This window comes from Haplochromis burtoni, unplaced genomic scaffold, assembly GCF_018398535.1.
Source record: "Haplochromis burtoni strain Fernald_Lab_line unplaced genomic scaffold, NCSU_Asbu1 Contig_382, whole genome shotgun sequence".
NCBI classification, from domain to species: Eukaryota; Metazoa; Chordata; class Actinopteri; order Cichliformes; family Cichlidae; genus Haplochromis; species Haplochromis burtoni.
The window spans coordinates 356,374-381,172 of record NW_024582743.1 but is presented as its reverse complement, the minus strand read 5'-3'; the positions used below and the strand labels follow the sequence as shown (position 1 = coordinate 381,172).

The 24,799-nt window shown below is 39.8% G+C and overlaps 1 protein-coding gene across 3 annotated transcripts in view; it reads right to left on the bottom strand.

The window, feature by feature from the left end:
- Nucleotides 1-24,799, bottom strand: part of LOC102300574 (WD repeat-containing protein 7) — a 104,751-nt gene that overhangs the window by 17,225 nt on the left and 62,727 nt on the right. For all 3 annotated transcript variants that reach the window (XM_005944381.2, XM_005944384.2, XM_005944383.2), the window contains 2 exons: nt 13,900-14,127; nt 8,095-8,281 (listed from right to left, as the gene is read on the bottom strand). In XM_005944381.2, the coding sequence (XP_005944443.1) occupies nt 8,095-8,281; nt 13,900-14,127 (415 nt within the window). The remainder of the gene's footprint in view (nt 1-8,094; nt 8,282-13,899; nt 14,128-24,799) is intronic.

Here is a 24,799-nt window from a genome sequence, read left to right as displayed (position 1 = left end):
CACACACACACACACACACACACACACACACACACACACACACACCCACCTCAGAGAGTGTATGTGTATGATTGTAAGAGAAAAAAAGACTACGAGGGCGAGTGAGGCCACCTTGTTAACAAATGGAGGGAGGGAGGGAGGGAGGGAGAGCGAGAGACATGGGTGGACGGCTGGGCGAGTTGCACAATTCATCTCCTCTGATTACACATTACAGCCGCAGATCTCGTAATTAATACCGGTAATATATCGGCAATATATCAGCAATATTGAAATGTTTAATTTCATTCAGAGAGGTGGCTGTAATTGGAAACAGTCACAGTGTTGATATAAGGCAGCAAAGGGACAATTGTGCCGAGACCGGCTGAGGTTAATAACCAGCGTTTAGCACATGTAATGAAATAATCTGGGTTACCATTAGAGTCACAGGAGACAGAGAGAGACACACAGAGTCACGAAACAAAACTAAACCCAAGAAAATATTAATAAATAAAATTAAATATTAAAATGGGTCTATTTTAAGAGTGTTTCATCATCCAAACTAGCAGCCAGCAACTGTCCATGAAATAAAAACAAAAATTCAGCATTAAAGTGGTTGTACTGAAATGGATTAATGAGTCCAGATAGAAAGGATTCCACTGTGATGAACTTTCAGTGCTGACATGAAACACACACTCAGGGCTTACTGTGTGTGTGAGAGAGAGAGAAGCTGGCAACATGACTGCATTCACAGCCAATATCACGCTGACATTATCCAGTCGATACCAAGTCACACACACAGAGCGAGGACTGGAAGTATTGATTTTTGTGTGCGAGGGAGGAGTGAATAACTCCAGTCACATGACCAGAATCCACGCTGCAAGAAGCCAGCGCTGTGTGTATATGGCTGAGTGACTTCCAGGGACTCACTGGCTTACTGATTGGCTTTTTTCACTGAGTTGCAGATGGGGTAACTGGACTGTTTACAGACTGATTTACTGGATCGTTTCTGAATTGTAAGATGTGCCTCTAATTAATGCACATTTGACCTTTTCTATGTAGACTGATGACCCTACTTTTTACTGGGGTTGGGTGACTGGAGTTTAACTTTCAACTGTCCAGATTTATTAACAACCACGCAGCCATATTCAAAATGATTCCTTTAAATTTTCAGGAGCAACCCTCCTTGCATTGATTCTAAACGTTCTGCAGTTCTTAACAAGTAGGGCTGAACATGTGGAAGTTCTCAGAGTCATTTGGTCCGACCACAGGACTCGCTATAGACAGTACAAAAGATGGATGTAGCCACCAGTGTTTTCATTCTTGCCATCTTGCTGTTTTTAAACCAGGTTCGAGGAGTGATGTGTGGGCTTCAAGCTGATTGGCTAAGCATATCCTGTATAGTGACAGTTACAAAATGAATTTCATATTTTTTATTTAATATCACCTAAAATTGACCGACTGAGCCCATAAATTAGGTAGGAAACATTTTACAGAGGTTTGGGCAGAGAGTAATTTTAACAGATTTGTACCAGACCAGAAGTCTTTTTGTGTCACCCCTTGGCAACAGTTAAAACGAATGCAGATTCAAGACACTATAAGATCCCGGGGTGGTGATTTGTTTACTTTGTTTACTGTAATAACTGAGTAAGTATGCTGCAGGGAATTTGTGTGAATATGTTGATCAGCTCAGGATGTAGAGCAGGTCATCTACTAATCTGCTGGCAGCTCCAGTCTGCATGCCAAATATCCTTGGGCAACATACTAACTCCAAGCTGTTAGACAGAATGCTAGAAAGCATTTACGTAGACAAAACATAGAAAAAAAGTGCTTGGGTATGTGAACGGTTGAATCAGGCACGTTGTGTAAAGGTAGAGAAGGCAGAGCAAAAAAGCCCTATATAAGAACCAGTCCATTTGCCATGTCCACACTCTGTCTCTTCTGTTCTACAAGGAGTGTTTTAAGTTATGTTTTGGTCAGCATTCATAGCTTTTCATAAACATCAAGAACCAATAAATATTGATAAAATGAATAAATGGCAGCAAACAATTCAATTAAATGGAAAGAAGTTCAATTTATTAAACCTTTTTTTTTTTTTTAAAACAGCTTAATCTAAAGGTAACAGTTTTTATAGATTTAAAGATTTTTAGACCAAAAAAATAAATAAGAGATGGATGCTTAAAAGCTTGGCGGTGTCCAATCTGTGGAGGGTTAGCTGGCGTGTGCTGACCCGTTCACATAAACTCTGACATGGGCTGGTCACGCATCACTGTGTTGGTCTAAATGGACTGACTAACTGGTTTTCTCAGCTGCTTAAAGGCGTGGTTTACTGACTGTAAATGTACCCACAGACTGCAGAGAGCATGGTGGAGAGGTGGAGAGTAGGGCAACCTTTTGATGCAATCTTTACAGCAGACACTGGCTTTTTCAGTAGTTAATTATAATTTTTTCATTTCTTTTTTGACATTTTGGAACAATATTTATGATATCCCTGAGTTTCTGACAGCCTTATCTCAGGTCTGGGTGGAATTTGCACAAACACACCCACAGATCAAAACTGATCAGTAATGGTGACCTGCAGTTTCCAGATTTTTGTTTTTCCCTTTAGGGTTCATGAGTGGACATCCGTGGTGACAACAACATGTACTTATCTCTGCATGACACACAGATCGCCAAAGCATTCATTTACCCCTGCATGAGAAACGCAATCGTTCAAAACTTGTAGACAGACAAATACAGTGTAAAAAGATGTATTTATCCCTGCAAGACAAACACATTGAAAACATGCATTTATCCCTGTGGTGGTCTCTGATTGGGTGGAGACCGGGAGGAGATTCAAACACCCTCAACGTTTTAGAAAACTTTCTATATAAATGTGATATCTCTGTAGATATGTAGTACGAAAGCGGGCTTAAATTCAGAGTGATCTTATAGATAGTGCAAATGAGAACAGAATTTAAAGATCCAACAATCACTGTGGAAAAAGCTTTAATCAGGATACCCATACAATAGTGCATGGGCCACAAGAATAGATACCGCAGAAAAAGCTTGCAGTCAAATCTTGTCTGTAACAATCCCACACAATTTTAGCATAAAACTATTTGGGGGTATGGAAAGATGCCAAGCTTTCCTCTTTAATGTACATATTGCTGATCATGGTAGAAATCTCAAAGTAAAAGTGGCTTTGACTTAAGGAATAAAAACTACTCAGCCTGTGATTATATGCACACAACCTACTCCATTTCCAGTCAGCCATGCTTCTCTTTGTTTCATTACATTAATTGGTTACCACTGAATTCTTTATGATTTTGTAGGCTAGCTATGACTGGCCACCTGGGTAAAACACACTCTCTCTCTGTCTCTCAGAGAGTAGTTACCAAATAAGCACTCATTAGAAAAAAAGATATGCAGAAAACACTGAACCTTAAAGAAGAAGACAACAGCAGAAGACCACACGGAGTGCCCCTCATGCCAGCTAAGAACAGGAAACTGAGGCTACAGTTTGCATAGGCTCGCCAACACAGGACAACAGAAAATTAGAAAAACGTTGACTGGCCTGACAAGTTTCAGTTTCTGCCGCAACATTTGGATGGTCAGGCTTTGGTGTAAACTACAAGAAAGCATTGATCCATCCTGCTTTATTCTGCCTGTGCATTGTCACTCATCCTGTCCACCCCTTTATAACCACACTGTATCCATCTTCTGCTTTCAGCGCGGTGACACAAAGCTGAAATATTCGGGTTTATTGAACATGACAATGAGTTCAATGTGATACTGTCATGTCAACATTTAGCAAAGTCTGTGAGGAATGTTTCCAGCACCTTGCTAAATCATTGTCACAAAGAATTAAAGCAGCAGGGTCCAACCTGGTACTGGGAAGGTGTGCCTAATGAAGTGGTGGCCAGTGAGTCTAAAGGGAATATGGATTATTACGACCCATTAATCATGCAAAGCTACTCTAGTAGCTTCACCACATTCTTTGGATATGAAATTATATGGAATAAGGAATGTGTTAGCGTTTCCTGGAGATGGCACTAGTGTTTTATACCATGTTGTATGTCTTGTACTTTGTGTCGTATTTTTAATATATTAAGAGTTTGTGTGGCTGCTACCTTGGCCAGGTCTCCCTTGTGAAATAGATTTGATCACAGTGGAACTTTCTGGTTAGATGCACAGAGGTAAACACACAGAATAAATACATAAATAAACGAGAGAGAAAAAAATGCCAATTCTATATGGGTCAGGTGGAAGGCGCAGATTGATTTTTCATGAAATGACCCTGAATATTTTCTGTGTATTTTTATCAGTAATTTTTTATAGTCTAGTTATCATTATTATTATTATTACTACACTTTTTATTTAAGTTAAGTAAAATATGTCTTCACACTTAGCTTTAGTTAGTAGTAACTATAATAACCCTGGTAGGGTCAGGACGCACCGATGACCTTCACATAAAAGTAACTCAGGTGTTTATTCAGACAGTAAGCAGACAGGCAGAGCATATAAAGGTGTGCATCTGCTGAAAGCAGCTTTTACCTCTTAGAATGGATTCCTTGAAAACTGTGTGGAGACTGCTGAAGCAGTTTCTTTCCCTTTCTTTTCTTTTTTTTGGGGGGGCTTGTGTGTCTGAAAATATAAAGTGCAAGTCTTCCACACCGGGAGCTTTTTCAAATCTCTACCTATTGAAAAGGGATTATCCCACATACACACACAGCTCTGCGAGGAGTGTATTGACAACTGGTTGGGTGGATCAGGGACAAAAAGCCTCACTGCAAGTCAGCTGCATGGAAATACATCCTCAGAGAGAGAGCGGAGAAAGAAAGAGTGAGCGTGTGTGCTCTCTTTTAGCCAGTAATGCATTCAACTCCTTGTTTCTCTGTCAACAGAAAAGAAAATTGCCCAAGTGAAGGAGTACTGAATACTGACTGTGTGTGTGTGTTCGTGCATCCTCTCCGTATGTATTATAATGTAGTGATGTGATTACTGTGCGTCTCATTGATCAGCCCTCGTGCTGTTTACTTCAACAACACCAGGAGGCAACACCACACACCTGCAGACTTCACATTATTAATTATGCATGGTCATGAACTCCGTGTGTGTGTGCGCGCGTGCGTATTTTAAGTTTTAGTATTTACTTAAGCTCACCACTAAGTCGCTGGGGACCCTAAACTAAAGTATCTAAAAAAGAACATTTGATACTGCAACACTTCTCCTATAATGTGACTCCTGAACACACACCACATGATAATAGCTTAATTGAAGCTCTCATTAGTGCTACTGCTTATTTTTGCTATACCTTAGTTTAGTCTCAAATGTGATTCCAGAGGTTGATAGATAATATAGACAAATTTTTGCCTATGTTGAAAAGGTTATCAAAGGATTATTGGGACAGCTGTTACTATAAGGAGACTTGAGATAATCTTTCTCAAACTGAATATTCAAAAATCCTTTAAATTTATTTTCAGTTTACAGTTTAGTATTTTTTCTGACTGTTACCGTTAACTTTATTTTTCATTTCTTATTAATTTATTTAACATTTACCTTTTATTAATCTGAATTTATTTTCTGGCATATTATACACATCCATATACACGTTAGAGGGATTACTTACCCATCAACTGTGTTATTAAATTATGCATTTTGACTGGACATCATCTCCATGTGATGTAATTATATTCGCAGAAACATGTGATTTAAGGTGGAATAAATGTGTAAAACTTGGGGTTCTGTAAAAAAAATATATATATATTTTTTTTTAAAGACAAGATTATAACAATTATGTCTGCCTGTTTTTTTAATAAATTTTTTATTGTTGTCTTGTGTTGCATCATATGTTTTAAAGGTACATGAAGATTGTTATTAAAAGAACAAAAGATAAAACGACATCAGTGAGGTCGTAGCTCACTCAGCACATAATCCCTCACAATTTCCAGGTTATTACCCAAAAAAGTCAAATATGACCTTGATCTTGACCGCACTTTGCGCAAAGAGCTCCTAAAGTGACCAGTGTGTGTCAGTTAAAATCTGACCAATGCTCCAAAAGAAGTAGTAAATATTTAAATTGTGAAGGGATAGACAAGCACTTCACCAGGGCATAAGCTTGTCAGCAATTACTTGAAATATAAAATTACTAAAAATATAAAATGACAGAGGAGGTGAAAAGAGATGCACGTCAAACACAGGAAATTTTCAAAATAAAAGACTGTGCAAGGGGGAAGGGGGTAAAATAAAAATGACGCTTCTGAGACGCTCCTGGTGTGATTGGAAGCACTATGAGGATTAAGTTGCTTGGAGTCAATCAAATTTTTGACTGCTATTTTTTACACTACTGGCATATTCAACTTTATCTACTGTATCAATGTTTTTTCACTGTACTGTAACTTATAACAATAATTTTTTTTTGCATTAATTCTTGTGTGGATCTTATAGGCATCTTCTCTTTCTATTTGACCGAAAATGTATTCCATTAAAATGGAATTGTGTCATTTCCCTTCCTGACACACCACTCTGCAGCTTTCCTTGCTAGAATACTTCACTGACTTCAATTTATTGTGAACAGCCCAACACAAACCCTAACCGGGACCCCAGAAACGATGTTTCGCCTCATTAGGACCTGGTTTGGGTCCCCATGAGGACTAAGGTCAGTGTTTATACTGAGAGAGGTCCCAGGGAGGTAACAAAAATGAACGGACGGACACGGGGACACACACACACACACACACACACACACAGACACACAGACATATCTATACTCATTTAACCAGACTGGGCCAGCTCGAGTTTCAGACTTAATAGGATCAACTCATATTGGCCAGTTAGATTTCAGCAGGGAGGAAGACGCACACGCGCTGCTCTTTGTATCATACATGAAGAAGAAGCCACTGAATTAGCCTCTCCGCATGACCCCTGACCTTCGCTTGTGTAAGAAGCTGCTTCAAACCACAACCTCACTTTGACTGCATGAAGGCAGCCACGACCTCTGACCTCGACTCTGCTGCCAGTAATGTTGATGGCTGAGTACTTGAAACCGGCTCTGCTGACATCTGTGGTTTTACAAAGTCTTGTAACTCAGCAAGTCGGAGTGTCAGTGTCTTTACCGTTTGCTCATCTTAGTTCTCCAAAAATATTTAAAGGCGTTATCTAAGCTGGGAAATCAAGAGTCCACACACTGGCGCTAATATTGTGTACTTTGTTAACATCTGATCTTGTCTCTCACCTGATTAAAGTCTAATGGGTTAATCTTGTCTGGAGCTAGAGACTGCAGGGCAATCTTCTTGCTTTTCTAGATGGAAATTTTTAAGAGCCACTTTAAGTGGGGCACAAAATGCTAAATAAAATGAAGAAAAAGACAAATGTGTGCACAGAGACAGAGGACTTTCGTGTCAGGCCAACGCAGACATCGTTACATCATCATAATGTCTTGAAATCAGATTAGAGTCGGGCTTCCATAACTCACTGTGTCGGCTATATAATGTTCGTTTGTGTGTGTGTGTGTGTGTCTGTATTTGTGCGGATGCATATGTTTGTATCTATAGGATATACTCTGGAATCTGAGAGGGACGGATACAATTTAACAAATTAACAAACAGGAAGTGAGTACAGACAAATTGTCTGTTTTCAGTCGCTGGAGAGAAAGTAAACAAATGTAGAGCGTTCAATTTCCAGATGCAAAATCTTTTTTTTTAAATAAAAAAAATTACCAAATTATGTGAAACACCGTCAAATCGGTGTGAATGTGAAAATACTGCGTGTAAAAAAAAAAAGAAACTATTTGTTAGTGAGGGTCCATTTCAACCAGTCTGCCCTTACAGGAGAATCCGTCGGTGAAAACACCAACGACCACTGCAGCCTGCATGAAACAACGACTCCTGATCTTTTAGTAGTGTGTCTTTAAGATGCCTTCATGCCAACACAACAGACCAACACTATGACACTTTTAAGGACTCTAGTATACATGCAGTTAGACTCTCATGATAATTTCCATGAAGATGAAGGCAAAGTGAGCAGGAAACTCTTAAAACTGTTTTACATTTATCTTGTCAGCATCTTCGGTCTGATATGAAACATTTTTTAAAAAGGCAGCAACTTCATTTGTTTAAGCGGCTCGTCGTGACTCACTTGGCGAGCTGCTTCTCGGCGTCGGCGCACAGCTCCAGTAGTCCCATGAGCACCGCCGACACATCCATGTACGGCTCCCACACGGTGAAGCCTCGACCAATCAGATCGATGGCGGTGCGTCGGATGGTGCTGTGGGCAGGCAGCTTGGGGCTGGGGGGCTGCAGCAGCAGGAAGGTCAGGGCCTTACCTGCAGAGAGAAACGAATCAGAGGGTTTTATCAGAAAACAGCAGGAGTTTGAAATCAGCCTGTGAGGGTTCAGCATCAGACAATACTAAAGAATACACACAGTGACCCTCTTATGCTGGAATTTTTGTCATCTGAAGGACATTAATATTATCTTTCATGGTCTCATCAGCTCTGAAAAGCAGCCTCAAGCTGCACCACAGGTGCAATCTTAAACAAAGAAAAGAAAGGAAAACATTCTCATAAAGACAAAATATGTTCTGATATTTTTGGTGAGGTTTTGGGTGAAAATAGTCCAACACACACACTGACAGACACACACTCGGAGGATAAAGACAGCAAGCGGGATGGAGGTCACTTCATAGCTGACCTGACATTTGAGCCAGTCTCTGTGGGGACAGACTGACCATTAAGACTCCTGAAAAAAATCCCCCCCCTCCCCTCAATAACGCTCTCCTTCCACCACCCTCTCTGCTCCCCACCTCACATCTGTCTGTCTTTCCCAGCTCGTCTCACCCACCTATCTTTGCAGGCAGAGGTCCAAAGATAACACCAACCAAAAAGAGTTTCATTTGTTTCATCCTCTTTTTTGAGTATCATGCATTTAAGTTCTCATTTTATCTACTGTGAAGCTGAAAATCTGTCTTTTGTCTGTTCTCTTCTGCCGCTGCTGCAGTCACAGAAATCAATACGACCCTTTGTGTGTTTTCACTTGAAATGCAAAAGCTAAATAGGCATAAAATGAAGAAACATACGATATAAAACAGATGATTTACTTTAGTTATAATCCTGTGGTGGCTCTAAAGGTCCACCGGTCTCCAGACGCACTCGGCTAATCGCATCACCAGGATCTCCTGGCATTTCATCATCAGCCTGCCTTAAATGGCAAACCCCCTTCCTTATTGGTTTACATCTACACACACAAAAACCTATGGATGGGTCTATGAACGATATGGCAAGAGGTTAACCGTGTAAGAATAGCAGCTATCTACAGACAGTGACAGCATTGGCTAATGTTGTTAGCTGGCATTGTTAAGACAATAGGGTTTATATTGGCTTGTGAGCTCTGCACTTTCAAGGCTCCAATTTTCGCTTCACAACCACATTGGTTTTTTGGAGCCAGAAGTGACAGTCTTTGAATGAGGGAGTGAGGTGAAAGTAATAACACACCAGAATATCAAATAAATCATAAAAAACCTAAATGATACCTGGAATAACTCATGCGCAGACTCGCAAATGTCAGCTTTACTGTTTACTGGAAAGGAAAGTTCAATTTTATACTTTGAACTGGAACACTCCACTTTGATAATGTTGTTGGTGGTAGCTGTTAATTTAGGACTTGCTTTTTAAGTCCAAATGTTGTCACATTGGATTAAAATTACAGGGGAAAAAAAACAACAAACAAACAAGAGAGAACCTGCTAGCTTTGAACCTTCTAGTTTAAAGACCAATAGATGACACGGTAACTATTTCAATCTTTCAATACAATTCACCAACACCCTAAACACAATATGAAAGGTCTAGTTTAGTAACTTTAACTAATTGAAATGAAGTCAATTTAACTGGGCAGCACAGTGCGCAACGACGTAATGGGAAACTCACAGAGAAAGTCGCGGATTCTTCAACTGACCGCGGCACACCTGCACCAGAGTAAACCTCCGCCTACCGCAGTCCTGCTTTACAGGTGAAAATAGAGCAACAGAACTTTTGAAAATAAGTAATCAGTAAAGTAACGGGATTACTTTTTGGGGGAAGTAATCAGTAATTAGTTACTGATTACTTTTTTCAAGTAACTTGACCAACACTGCCTCTGACCTCCACTTAGTGATCGTTACAAATAACAGCCGCACAGAAATCAATTACAAATGAGTTTCTGGCTTTTTTTAAAAAAACACATTCATGTGTAAATGTTCAGTATCAATTTTCTACTCATTTTGACAGTTTCATTTCAATCAAAATCAGTGAAAATAGAAAATAATCTTTAATGACAGTTAGAAAGACAATAGTGTGCCCCTTAAAAATGTTTCTGGGAGATTTCGGGATGCTTCCAAACAAAGATTAGCATTAATCGTCCTCAAACAGGCTAAATGTTATAACTTTAGTGGTTTTCTTAGTGTGAATCCATCAGAGCAGTGAGCCAGGGGACCGATTCTCTCCACCTAATGCAAAATAGGCTTTAGAGGTCATGAGGTCAAAGTTCATTAGTGTGAGCAGCAAATGTGGGTGGGGTGTGAGCATGACAAACCCTAAGGGAGCCCACTCTGACCACAGAGCCACATTTGCTCTTCGAAGCCTCATTATTTTACTTTTATTTCCTCGCAAGACAATTAAAGACGGCCGTTAACAGTCAGCGCTGTAATTGGCTGGATCGAGATTCAAATTTACAGCCCCTCCCCCCATTCCCAGCGAGAGGAAGGCTTTGACTCAGGGTTCATTTCTCACAGCGGACATCTTTGTTTAAAGGCAGCACCGGGCTCCCAAATGAACTGATTGCTATTGACAAAGCATCAGTCGGCCATAATGAGCTGTTAGTTAGGGCAGTAAACATGTCACATTAACACACAGAGGATGATTAGAGGAAGAGGAGGAAGGAGTGAAGAAGGAAGGAAGGAAGACTGAGGGGGAGAAGTACAGTGTGTGATATAGTGACAGATTGGTGACGTCTAAAATTTACCAGGCCGAAACGAGCGCTAACAGGCTTTGTGCTTTCTTTTCTCCATCTGCTAACTGCCCCTTCTCCCTCTCTTCCTCTGTTTGAGCTTAAATGCGAGGTGAAGGTAAATCAATGCTGGGTTGGTTAGTGGATGAGAGCTGGATCAGACTGGCTGCAGAGTGCTTGACATAGACGGAGAGGAAAAACAAGACAAAAAGAGAAAGAATGAAGGTTTTAGCTCATGTAGAGATGCTGTGCAGCTACATGAGAAGTGTAATGTAATGTCCATCATTACATTGCATAACCCTGTAGTCAGTCTCACCCCGTCTACATCTGGTAATAACTGGCCTGCAGATCCAGATCATCAGGATATGACAGGCATGCATTATGCCATTTTTTCTGTGTATTATTACCAATGTCTGAAAGGATTTTAACAAACGAACGACCAAATGATGAGATCTTTCCTGATTCTCTATGTGGCTACATCACTTTTCACAAGTTATCTGCTGTTAATGTAATTTCTTCCTTGTAAATTTTCCAGTGTTTGAGGGTTTTTCCCCCCATAAATGTACAACTTTGAGCTTGAAAGTTTCCAACATTTTCTCCCCTTCTGTTTGTTTCTCAAGCGTTGATAAAGAAACTGTTCTATTTCTTGTATCCCACTCACAGCAGCAGAGACATTTCTACCTTCCGTTACCTGCTTCTCCCTGTTAAATGTCCTACAACACAAAGTAAAACTCAATTTCCAATCAGCTCTCATGAATGTTTGAAAATGCCACGGATCAGACTTGAGTGGACCTCAGAGGGGACTCGGAGCATTTTGACATTTACTGTGAGCTTTTTATTGTCCAGAGACTGAACACACTGATGTTCAGTTTGTTTCTCCTATCCTGCCCAACAGCAGGATAATTCGTCTCCCTTCCCACCGCCATCATCGGTCCATCCGTCCATCCTTAAGCTCGATTCTCCCCCCCCACCCCCGCCATATGAAAGCATCAATCTATACTACAGGCTACTGTACCCTCCCACTCTCTAGGCGGACAGCTCTCATTCATCACACACTGCGCTGTACGCCAACAACACCGATCCATCCTTCAATTTCATAACAGAGTGAGGGAGGAAGAGGGGGGGGGACAACAAACTGAACAAGAGTAGTAAAACGGAGGAGGAGGTAGGAGTAACAAAAACCTATGGAAAGAAGAGAAAGCATAAAAACATCCTAAACTGTGCTGCAGTGTATACATAACCAGATTATTATGACCATAAGATGACCCAATATAAGAGAATATGTGCACACGCACCCTTCCACCATTTAATTACAATCTACTAGTATCAACTATATCTGATCTTGAATTCACCACTTTCAAGTCAAAATAGAAACTTTAAGACCTTTAAGGCCTAGCAGACCACTTCCTGTGTCCGCAACATCTAACTTCATGGGAAATTTTGCTAATAGAGAACATAATACTTGATTTTTCAACTCTGGAGGTTTCTGCTAAATAATAAAAATAAATAAATAAAAATTAAAAAAAATTGATCAGCGCCATTTTGGGCATTTTTGTAAAAGACTGAAAAATAGAAACCAAACGTTAGCCACACAGGGTTGTTAATTAACTCATTTTCCATATAAGCATGGCTGAAACTAGAATAAATCTTAAGGAGTAGTTTCAATGTGTTCATATTCATATTTACATGCAATGCTGATGATTGTTTTAAAAAGCAGTTATAATTAATAGCTTTTCGGCGTCTCCAGTCGTACAGTATGGCTCCAGGAAATCAATTAAATCTGGAGTTGTTTTCATCTCATGACATGGATTTAAGGTTTCTGGTGCGTATGTGTGTCCACACAGGTGAGCCGACTGCTGTGTGCAGGTCCAGCTAAGAAGCATCACGCTCCACAGCCTATCGGCGAGAGCGCAGGCTGTGTCACCAGGCGGATGTCCCCCTCCCCTCCCCCAGAGGCAGCCAATCAGAGCACGGGAGCAGTGGGACGGAAGAGCACCTCTACTTAGTGCGGGTTTGATGCCCACCAAGGTCCAGCGCTGCAGGCACAGCGTGGCACAGGGCCGGGCTCGCCGAGTGTGTGTGGAAGTCAGCACCAAGCTCCTTAAGGTGTCAAGCTTGGCAGGTGAAAATCAATCCCATCTCTACTCACCTCTAATCCTGCACTGAAGTTTCTACTATGTCAGTTGTGGAGTTGTGGATGTTTACGGGGTGTCTTTAGGATGTTTTTTACTTCAGTTTAGTTGGCTAGATGCTTTTAAAATTTGATTGGGTTTAAGTTGGGAACCAATTAAACCTCATAAAATAATAATAAAACTGTGCTATTGGTGGATTTTGGAGCATTTTAGTGGAATTACCTGAAAATAACTATGGGCTTGTATGTGGCACAATGAAGAAAGTTTATTTTTATTTGTTTGTCACTTATTAATTAGTAGGTACTGTACTATACAGTCACTTCTGGCTCCAAAAACCCAACACAGCAGCAACCAAAACTCTATCGCTGAGCAAGTAAATTCAGTAGCGCAGAAATGGGCAAAAAAAAAAAAAGAAGAAAAAAGAAAGAAAGAAAGAAAGAAAGAAACCGTTACAGGCTTCTGAAAGCTGAAAACACACAGTCCTGAGAGTCTCTACAGGTTATTATCATAAAACAGTAGGACACAACACACCTGCTATGGTGACACCTGCCAGGACTAGAGATTTTCTGCAGAATTTACACAAACATAAAAATGTAAAACCTATAAGCACCACAGCCATATCCATCCAAAGGTTTTTAAGATTTCTCTTAACCTATCAAACTAAACAAAATGTGCACATCTTGGTGGTCCATTTGAAGAATTTTGGGCTGCAAATTTAACCAAATAAATTAGATTAGATTAGATAAAACTTTATTAATCCCTCGGGTGGGTTCCTCTGGGAAATTCGGTAAATGTGTTATCATGAGTGTGTTTGCCGTTTCTGGACTTACAGGTGTGTCTGGCCAGGGAGTAGTTGGACGATCCTCCGCTGGTCAGTCCAAAACCTTCGGGTGCCTGTCCACCAGCTCGAGCCCGGGCCGAGCCCTTCGGGGGTTCGATCTCTGCGCCAAATTCAGCCCCAATGACTCCCAGAAGGACAATGGCAGTGGCCTGTTTACGGCGCTCCTCGTAAGAGTTGGAGATCTTCTTCGCATTTGGCGGGAGGTTAGACAGACAACCTTAAGAGAGAGACGGAGAGAATATTGTTGGATTGTTTGAAATATTGCCTAAACAGAAAAGAGATCAACATACAAACTCCATGTTTAGAGAAAGAAGTACAAACATATAGTCAAAAATCTAAAAACTAGCATGAGAATTTTTTTAACACTGCCCCCTTGTGATGGTAAACAGCTACAAAATATAGAGGTTCCGCTGTAAAGCTTGCCACCACAGGTGTTTTCAACTCGGAAATAATTTATTCAGTATGACCGAAATAAGTGACTGAACCCAACAAGTCAACAGGAGGTCAGGACTGAGGACTGGTTCCTATAAACCCCGGGTTTACTGCAACTACAGGTATCGCCCCCTGGTGACTATTTAAAAACACAACAGGCCCTTCCAGAAAACTCCAGAAAATTACGATCATCTGGTTGAGGTATTGTTAAACTTTCTGTGTTTGAAATTGGAATTAACAAGTCTGAATCTTAGTTTGACCAACTCACACATCTTTTGCCAAGAACCTCCAGGCTTCTTTCGAGGCCCTGAACCATATAGTTAAACGTAATCAGGAGAACCAGAAAACATGGATTTTATTTCTCTTTTCATGCATTCTATTGGGTTTTAGACACTGCATTTATTTTAAAAGATCTGTAGATCGATATTTATCATTCAGATCAGTGTGAGGACCATATTATTATTGAGTAATTTTTTTTGTTTTTTACTTTTTAATTTCTGTCCTTCCTTTTACACTGAAGTGAAAAGTGGTTTGGGAAAAAAAAGGGGGGGGAGGGGGGTCTCCAGTGAGCTGATAACAACTGAACAGGCACACGTCTATTGTCCTGGTATTAATCATCACACACACTTCATTGTCACGCTGAAAGCCTTTAGTCACAGTGCAAACACATTTACACACAGACGGTCGTGTTCACAGACCTCTGGAAAGATTGTGTGTGTGTGTGTGTGTGTGTGTGTGTTTTGGTGTGTGTGTGTGTGGGTGTGTGTGTGTGTGTGGTGGTGTAGGTGATGGTGTGACGGAATTTATGTGTGAGCCGACATTATCCGTTGAGGTCCAGTAAGTAGCCAAGTGGGATGAGAGAGAGAGAGAGAGAGTGGAGTCGAGAGAGGTGTTCGGGGGAGGGAGGGCCTTTTTATTGTTGTCTCATACATACACGACCCCAAAATAAACCTCTTTGTTATCATGTGGTGGCTACGTGGCGGACTCTGGGTGTGTGTTTGTGTGGTGTGTGTGTGTGTCTGTGTGTCTGTGTGTGTGTGCGTGGTGGAAATGCTGTAGGTGTGTGTGTGTGTGTGTGTTAAAAGTGTGTGTGTATATCACAGTAGGAGATGAGAGCTCCTTACACACTTTGGATCAAGGCCCCAATAAGGACTACATAAAAAGTGTGTTGAGCCCCTCCCCCCCCACACACACACACACCTCTCCACCCTCTGATATCTAATTCTTATTTTTCTCTCTCTCTGGATGAGCAAGCACAGCATTGTTATGAATTTGTATTGCAGGGTGAACAAGCACTCACTCACAATGAACACACACACACAGATACACACACCCACAAGAAGAGGTGGCGTGAGCGAGCACACTTGGTGTGTTGAATAGAAACCGAGTGAGAGGGCTAGCCACTGCTGGGTCTGCAACCTGTCCATGTTCATGGCCCTTGCCATTACTACAAGTGTCCCACAGGGATCTATACTTGGGCTTCTTAAAAAAATAAATTAATTAAAAAAAATTACCACCCACAACTAATGTACGTACTTTTTTTTTGTTTTAAACAGATGATTTTATATGCCACTGGCTATTTCTGAAAACACTGAAAGAAAAAAAAAAAAGAAGAAGCTCGTTATAGACCAAACATGGAGAAAATCCAGCATCATGATTACATTACAGGTTCTGGTTGGAGCGATCCTTCCGCTTGCAGCAGAACTGAACCAGGACTACCATCGCCCGCTGTAGTCCAAAATGGTAGAGCTGGAGTTGTCTCAGGGAAAAGCCACAACAGTGACCTGATGTTCTTATGGTTTCCTGCTAACTGCAGGAAACATGAGAAGGGAATGATCTGTGCCTTCCAGATATAAACCGCTAAGCTTCTAATTAAACAATTTTATTTTGGTCCTGAAATACTCAACATGTTTAATTTAAATAGACTGTAACACACATATTATGAACGGGGATAGATTGATATGGCCTTTTCAGAGCCAATAATGATAATCGATATTACAGAAGACCGATAACCAATATCAGAAAAATAATAAGACATTTGCTGTACAAGAAAACAAAAATAAAATTAAGAATAAAACAATTTTTCTTCAATAATAAAAATGTATACATGAAAAAAAAATAAACAACATTGCAGGCAAGTAGTTATTTAACGCTCTGCTTCTTCATTCCCAATTACTTTTAATAATTCATTAGCAGTAATATATTGATTGTAATGACACAGATAATCAGACAGTATAATCAGTGGCTTTAGTGATCTGATAATGAAATCAAATCGGCCAGGTAAACCACAACCTTCAGAGGTGTTATCTGGACATCAGAGTGTAGTTAGATCCACCTGGATTAAAAATGAATATAAGAGTCACCATTACTGTATTTTGGACTAAGTAAAAATGTGGTTTTGTTTTATCCCCACGGTGTTTCTTCTCTGTCCCTTGTTTTGAGCTCAGGACCCCCTTTCCCCCCTCCTGCCTCCAATATTTCCATACTATATCTTGATGCTCTTTATAATGAGATTGCTTTAGACCAGCTGTCATTTGGAAGAAGGCCCAGCGGCCGCCTCTGATAAATGGATTACAGATGGCATCCATCCCTCGGGCCAGACTGGGCCAGTAGATAACAGAATTAGAGATAGACTCCCAACCAGAATCACTAAAAAGTTCAGGTTAACAGAGAGGAAAGTGAAAGTAAAGACAGAGACAGATGGGGGACGGAATAAAGGCATTTAAGTTTTTAGTAGACAAGGTTGGTCAGAACAACCAAGCACAAGTACATTCTTGGTAATTTCATTTGTCTAACCAAAGTCTAACCAAAATACTCTTTGGAACTCCAAAGAAAGACTTTTTAGCTCTGCAATAACTTTGAGCTTTTCTCAGCTGCATTTTGCTGGCTATTACCAACTTTAAGTGCCGTAGAGCAGTGGTCCCTAACCTTTTTTGCACCACGGACCGGTTTATGCCCGACAATCTATTCATGGACCGGCCTTTATGGTGTCGCGGATTAATACAACAAATTAAAACTAGTAGTACCGGTACCGAAAAAAAGAAGATTTATTCATATTCAGGAGGAGGGCGATAACAAAATAACGCTGAAAACCCTGAAAACCATACATTTCACACCTGAGCCTCAACTCTTGCGGCCTGGTACCAAACGACTCACGGAGGGGTACCAGTCCAAGGCCCGGGGGTTGGGGACCGCTGCCATAGAGTGCTCTTCATTTTTGAAACAGACATGTATTTGATAACTACTCGTATACAACTCAAGTCTTAGACTCAAGCTTCAAAAATTCAGTCAATTCTCTTTCCAACAAGTTAAAACCTCTTCAACAAAAACAATCGGGTTAAACAAACAGCAAAAGGATAGAAGACCTTAAAGGGACCATCTATGAAGTTGGAAATACTACAACAATAGACAACAAGCAGCAAGTTTCTAGCCACCAAAATCATGTGCTTTCTAGTCAAACAGAGCAGACAAGAAATTATAAAGAACACACAACATGAATATCATCGTGTCTTCTGTAAAGTAAATACTATGAGTGACTGATGCGGCAAATCCACGTTCATGTGTGTTAATAAACTTACACTTCCTGGAAAATTTTTCTTCACTCTGCATCATGAAAACCCATCAGGTGGAACGCTTCTGAAGCCATCAACAATCAGAAATGGACGACAAGCTAACAGAGCAGTAGCTTCACCATTTTTGAGACAAATAAAGTTGCTCTTATCTTTTTCTTTTTTAACAGCATTTATTTTATGTCACTTATCGCGCATTTTCACTCTGAAGAGCCAGATGACTATATTATATTCAGATTTAGTTTACCAGTCACATGTTAACTAGTGAAACTGACTCTTATATAGTCACTTTATTGTTATTTCCTCACATCTACCTGGACTCAAAAAAATATTATTAAACACCGTACTGTGGATGAGATCACAGAGGCCCAACAGGTTGAACTAACAGGTAAACAGGATTTTGAACTAATCCTAATTGTTTGTACAATCATGAAAGTGACGAGCCGATAATGACGAGCTTTGATTTGACATGTTAAAACCATTAAAACGACTTGCTGGCTGGTGAGATGTGAGGCAGTATCACTTCCTGTCCAGTGTGTACCTGCTGCCTCGGTTTCTGCCCGCGTGCACAGTGTGATTGATTTTTGAAGCCTATCGATCCGCTTCCTTTGCGACCAGCAGATCTATTATAATGACATTGTATTTAAATCCTATTTGTTGGGCAAGCTGCTCCCAAACATAACCCAATAAACTAAAGAGGGGGACGGACGAGCTCCCCTCCGTGCGCGCCTCCGCTTGGCTAAATCTTCATAAAAACCAGAAATGGATTGGGATAAAAAGGCTTTCTGGCTGAAATGACATTATCCATAAAGGAAGGAATCCATTAAAAAAAGGGCAGGACGGTGTAATGCAACAACCTGTGGAGTCCATGCAGTTAAATTATGGACGTGTCATAAAAAGGAGAACAACTGAAATGTCACCGAGCATTAAAAAAAGGCTGTAACCTTTAAGAGGTAGCTTTATTTCAATGATAATAACAAGAAATATCACCAGAATGCCTTTGCTTTTAATTGTATTTAATTATATTTAAGTAATGTTATTGAATGTGCTGTGAGGACTGAGGTCAGCTTGCTTGTAATTTGACAGAACTGAAAGGGTTGTTTTTTTTTTTAAAATAATGATTAATGATGACTGATGACGGAACAGAGAAAAACCACAAAGCTGTGTCCACAGGAATAATGTCAGGACCTCATTTTAAATAAAATGTAAGAATAGTGCTTGAAAGGAAATTCACATCAGAAGAAAGAAACTGAAAAAAACTGGAAGGAAGGAAGGAAGGAAGGAAGGAAGGAAGGAAGGAGGCAAGACCTAAAAGAAGGAAAGAAGGAAAGATCCAAAGAAAGAAAGAAGGAAGAAAGGAAACATTGAAAGACAGAAGGAACACTGTATGGAGAAAAGAACGATAGAAGGGAGAGAGAGAAAAAGAAAGCCTGAAAGAAAGAGGGTCAGATCAAAGGACACAAGGGAATAAAGGAGGACGGAATGAATGAATTCTGAGTGGAAGAAGGAAGGAAGGAAGGAAGGAAGGAAGGAAGGAAAGGAACACTAAAAGAAGGAAGGATAGAAGGAAGGAAGAAAACGGAGAGAGAGAAAGAGAAACCAAAAGGAAGGAGGAGGAAATGAAGAAAAGAAAGGAAAAAAGAATGATGGAAGGAAGGATGAAACCAATGCTGAAAGGAGGGAAGACTGACAGAAATAAAGGAAAAGAAGGAAAGCGAAGTAAATAAAGGACCAAAAGGAAGGAAGAAGGACAGAGAAAAACCAGAAGACTGATGGAAGGAAGTAATATGGAAGACTGAAAGGGATAAGGAAGAAAAAAAAAAAAAGAAGAAAGAACGAATGAAGGAAGGAAAGGAGAGGTGTTGTCTGATTGACATGAAGTTGTAAAGGGGCTGCTGACAGAAAATAAATGTTTTTGATTATCAGTGTTTCATTTAGAAATTTAAACAGATTAACTGATTGATCATATTTAATTTAAAAAACAACTTCACTGATCGACCAGACAGACATCTGCTGTGGCGACTGTAAAATTAAACGCTGTCTAAATTTAATTTAACCTTAACACATTTACGCCACTGAGTCAAACACTTTCATTCAGATAAGCAATAATTTAATAATAATAATGATAATAATAATAATAATAATAAGCAATAAGCAATAATCAATTACAAGTAATAGTTAGTATAATACTGCACTATGTTTATGTGTGAGACACCCAGATCAATAATTAAGCTGTATTTTTTAAATATCTTATATTTCTGGTAATCAAAGCTACAACCCTCCCATCCCTGCCTCCTACTGCTGCAGCTACAGCCCTGCAATCTTCCCATCATGCACCTCAGCTCTGCCTCCATTGGTAATCAATGGGAGACTGGTAAAACCTGATCACCAGGGACTGAGGGAGGGGATCAATACCAGCAGGAAACTGATGTGAGAACGAAGGAGAGGGAGGAGGTGGAAGAGAACGACAGACTGAAGGAAAAAGAAATGAAGAGCTCAAAACAAACTCCCGAGCACGGCCTCGAGGGTTACATTTCTGTCCGTTAAGGAAAAACTTCCATAAAACAAAGAAATCCCAGGCTCGTGGGGAGGAGGGAAAGGGGGAAACTGTCCTTACAGCAAATGTCAGGAGACAGAAAATCTGGGCCGAAATAATTGAAAACACAATTAAGTTGATAGAGAAAAAAGATTCTAGTCCTGAAACGGTGGCTGCCCTTCCAACCGGCCCGAGTCCATCTGAAGGTTAAGTGTATTTTATTTGCCATCTTAAGACAGAGACAGGAGAGCTATCTGCGCTCACCAGCTTCAATTAGACGAGGGTACGGAGGGAGGGTCAGCGGGGAGTCCACAAGACACACCACAAACAAACTGGATTCAGGTTCATAAGAGGAAGCAAGCAGCCCTGAACCAGACTGTGCTGATCATTCATCAGATTTCAGACTTTTATTTCCTAAATGGTTCAAATTCCTTCCAGAACAGACGCGTGATCAAAGCAAAGCACTTCACAGTGTCACCACTCAAACATTAAAAGCAGTATTTCCCCACATATAAATTTAACTGGGCACACTGGCCACATCTGTTGTTTTTTGTTTGTTTTTAAACCTTTAACTTTAAATGGAGACAAGCCTTGCCATTTTAGTTATTGTTCTCTCAAGTCTTGGCATTTAGAGGGAAAAATAATTATTTTAACTGACGCGTATTAAAATTTGTAATTTTTTACCTCCAAACATCCCCCTTTTTTAAAAAAAATATTCAAAACATAAGGTTAGAGCTGGAGTCATCACTAACGACAGCATGAGGTTTAAATTATCCTGGGTCTGCTCTGAGACGGAGGAGCACTCTAACCAGAACCCGCAGCAGGTCCAGAGCTGGTTCCTGTGTCGCTACACCGAGCAGAACATGGAGTAGAAGGTGCAGTCCAAGTCGGTGGAATTGGAGTTCGTCCACAGGATGAGAGACTCAGAGAGCGCTGGCTTCATTGCTTAGTTATACCTCACAAAGAACTTGGCAAAAATAAACAAAAAGCAATGATACTGGGAAATATTGTTCCAATTTTAACTAAGGATCTCAGTCTCTTTAATCAGTTCTTCAGGTTTCATTTCTTTTTGGTCTCTATGCTGGGTCATTTAACACTTAACCACATCACATTGATCTGATGGCTAGGGCTGACCCAGGCGTGGCCTGTATAACTTTATTATTATTATCATTACTGTTATTATTATTCCCAGCATTTCAGACACTCTACTGCTTTCTCAGCAGAAATAGATGCAGAGTAAACGCATGAAGGAGGAGTCTCCCGTTCCTCCTCCCAATCACATTAACTTCTCCGCACTTCATATTTCAGTCACACTGTATGAAAGTACAGTTTGGCAATATTGAGAGCCTGAGGTCTTATTTTTTAATCCTCCATTATCAGTTATGTGTTTGTTTTGCAGTTTAATTTCCCCTCCGACAGGTTTTTAATACAGCTAATACTTTCGGTCCTTTGCAGCTGTCACTTTCATGCTGTTAATGGAGCAGTCTGAAAAATGAGTCTGGATGTTAATTTCACTAATGCAGGACAGTGGACGGCCTCCACTGCACAGCGTCTTCATAAAGGAGAAATTATTTTTTATTAAAGCCACCGCGCCTTGGTCACACTCTCCTCTCGATCACAGATGAATCAAAGCCATGTGACAGAATTAGATTTCAGCTCTGCCAAATGAAAAGCATCACAACTTGGAGAAGGTAGAGGAAAACGATTTTTTCCACAAATGGAGGTTTGGGGGCCTTTTTTTTTTTTTTTTTTTTTTTTTTTTAAAATGGAGGAAAAAAACTGACTTAATCCCCAGAGATTTGGAACAATTACTGATTGAAAAGAAAGCAATGGTCAAACTTTTAGGATGCAGGTGGGCTACATCTCAGGTCTGGGCTGACTTAAAGAAGGGCCACACAATAGATGCATAGACAAACAGTGAAAAAAAATCCATTAAAAAAAATCAATTAATGTTGGGAGCATAACACCTTAGTTGGATTAGATTTTGAACAAACTTGGATACTGTTTCAAGAACCAAAATCTTCTATTAAAAAAATGTTGATTTGATGTACGATCCATCTGAACCTCAGTCACACGAAGGAAAACCGCGGCATGATCGCAGCACCACCAGAATAATTGCTGTTATGTACAATGAACTTGTAATGCTGTTGCCTTTAAAGTTGTTTAACACGACAACTTAAAATTGACTTTGACGTGTCAAGATGGTGATAAAACAGCAATAAGACAGAGTCTGTCTGCTACCAGTCTGCAACTGAATGGAGTGAAGTTGGCAGCTATATGCATAATAATGTGGTGATCAACTATGATAAATCCATGAAAATCACAAATCTGATGCCAATTTACATGAGCTAATGACTGCTGTCAGTGTCCAGCCAGAACCTCAGACTGGAAACTGAAATTAGTGATGTAGCTGCTGCAGGACTAACATTTCACTGCAAAACAAAAAACAAACAGGCACTCACCGCCCATCTGGTTATATACAGGAATATAACCAGAATACAAAGTGTTGGCAGACAGCTGAGTCGAGTCCCCTATTGCAAAGAGATCCTAGATCAATATTTCATTGATCATTTTGAGTGTTGACTAATTTGTATTGCATTTACAATACATGAGATTTATGTCTAGCATGGATACTTTTACTTGCTCCTTCTTGCACATGTTCTCATTTCTTAACGTCTAGTCACATTTCGTTTTACATATTTGAACTTGGACTGAGCAGAAAATCTACGTTTATTTAATGTCACAAAAATTTGAACATTTATGATGTCATATTTTATTTTATATTTTTCTAATTGCTCTATTTGTGTTTCTTATACCTATAAAGCTCTTTGCAGCAGACACCATCAGCCCGGCACAATTTTCATTTTCATGATGACGTTCTTGCTTTGATTCAGTAATTAAACGCAACGTTCATATTTCCATTATATTATAAAGGCTGTACTGTCACTGGCACTTCACTAGTTTGCAGCCACAATCCAAGGCAAAGAGTCAAACATACTTTTGTGTTTATAAAAATACCACAACATATAAATGTATGACTGCTCAGTCACTTAAAGGTTAAATTAAATCAGTTTTGGTACTTCGGAGTTTGAGAATTGTTTAGTTTGTGACTCCTACTTTAATAATACATAAAAACAACAAAAACAAATCCCATCACTGGTTTGTTGTCAAAGAGCTCGATGGCTGCTGAATTGCAGAGAAATGGAGCAGAAATAACAGAGGAGCTTGATGACAGATTTACAGTTTGTTGTGTCGAGTCTGAAGTGTCGGATCAATTCAAGACGTCTGACAGTTAATCCGATCTGATTACACACAACGAGCAGATGTGAGCAGCCAGGAGACGAATTATCTGGGAACATCTGAACACAACGTTTTCCTGAACTCAATCACTGCCAACGGTGGTGGAAGCAGGAAGATGAAGGTGGAGCGAGCGAATGGGAACAATATGGACAGAAATACAGACAAGGCCGTGAAGGGGAGACAAAAGCACTGATAGAAAAATTACTACCAGTTATGTAGCCTCAAATATTATGATTATATACACGTCTTTAATATGGAGTTTCCATAGATTAGAAGAGTTTTTCTTCCAAGTAAAAGTGGAACAAATGGATTTAAATCCCTAGCTGTAAAGGTTTATGCTTTCAAAACACTTTTTAATGAAAATATGATTTAGATATTATGATTCATGTCAAGTAACCATTGACATGAGTACTGATTCAGCAGCAACAACAGGAACCGATTAGCATTAGCAGCTAACGTTACTTCTGTTTGCTTCCCACCTGCTCAATGTGCTCACATCAACTGTACTTAAATTCATTCAAAGTCACAGTAAAGTTGTTCTTATTTACATAATTTCTTGTTTGTACTAGCTGTATAGGCATGGGTAATGTAATGGCCTTTACTCTCACGTCACTAAAGAAAATCATCTGTTATGCTTCCTTGGCTGTATTCACGCGCTTAAAAAACAAAACAAAACAAAAAAAAACACTTGTAGAAATTTAAAAAAAAAAAAAAAAAAAACAACCTCAAAATAATACCTGAACATTTCAACGTGCCTCTAGTTGGCTCTGGAAACGAGTATCCATAAATACTGGTAGTTATTATTTTTCCATCTTTCACCAAAGCATTGTTTATTTAGTATGCAGTCTATGAGAAATGGTCATAATTAATATGGAAATTGGTAGACTTTTATTGAGAATTTACATTTTAAAGTTGCCACTTTTTTGTAACATTTGCCTGATTTATGCATCCTTCATTCTTGTACCTTTTCTGCATGAGGGAAAAAACAGTCTTGTGAGACATACAGTTTACTAGTTTTCTTTCTACTACTTCTCTAAATGGGCAGTCACTGC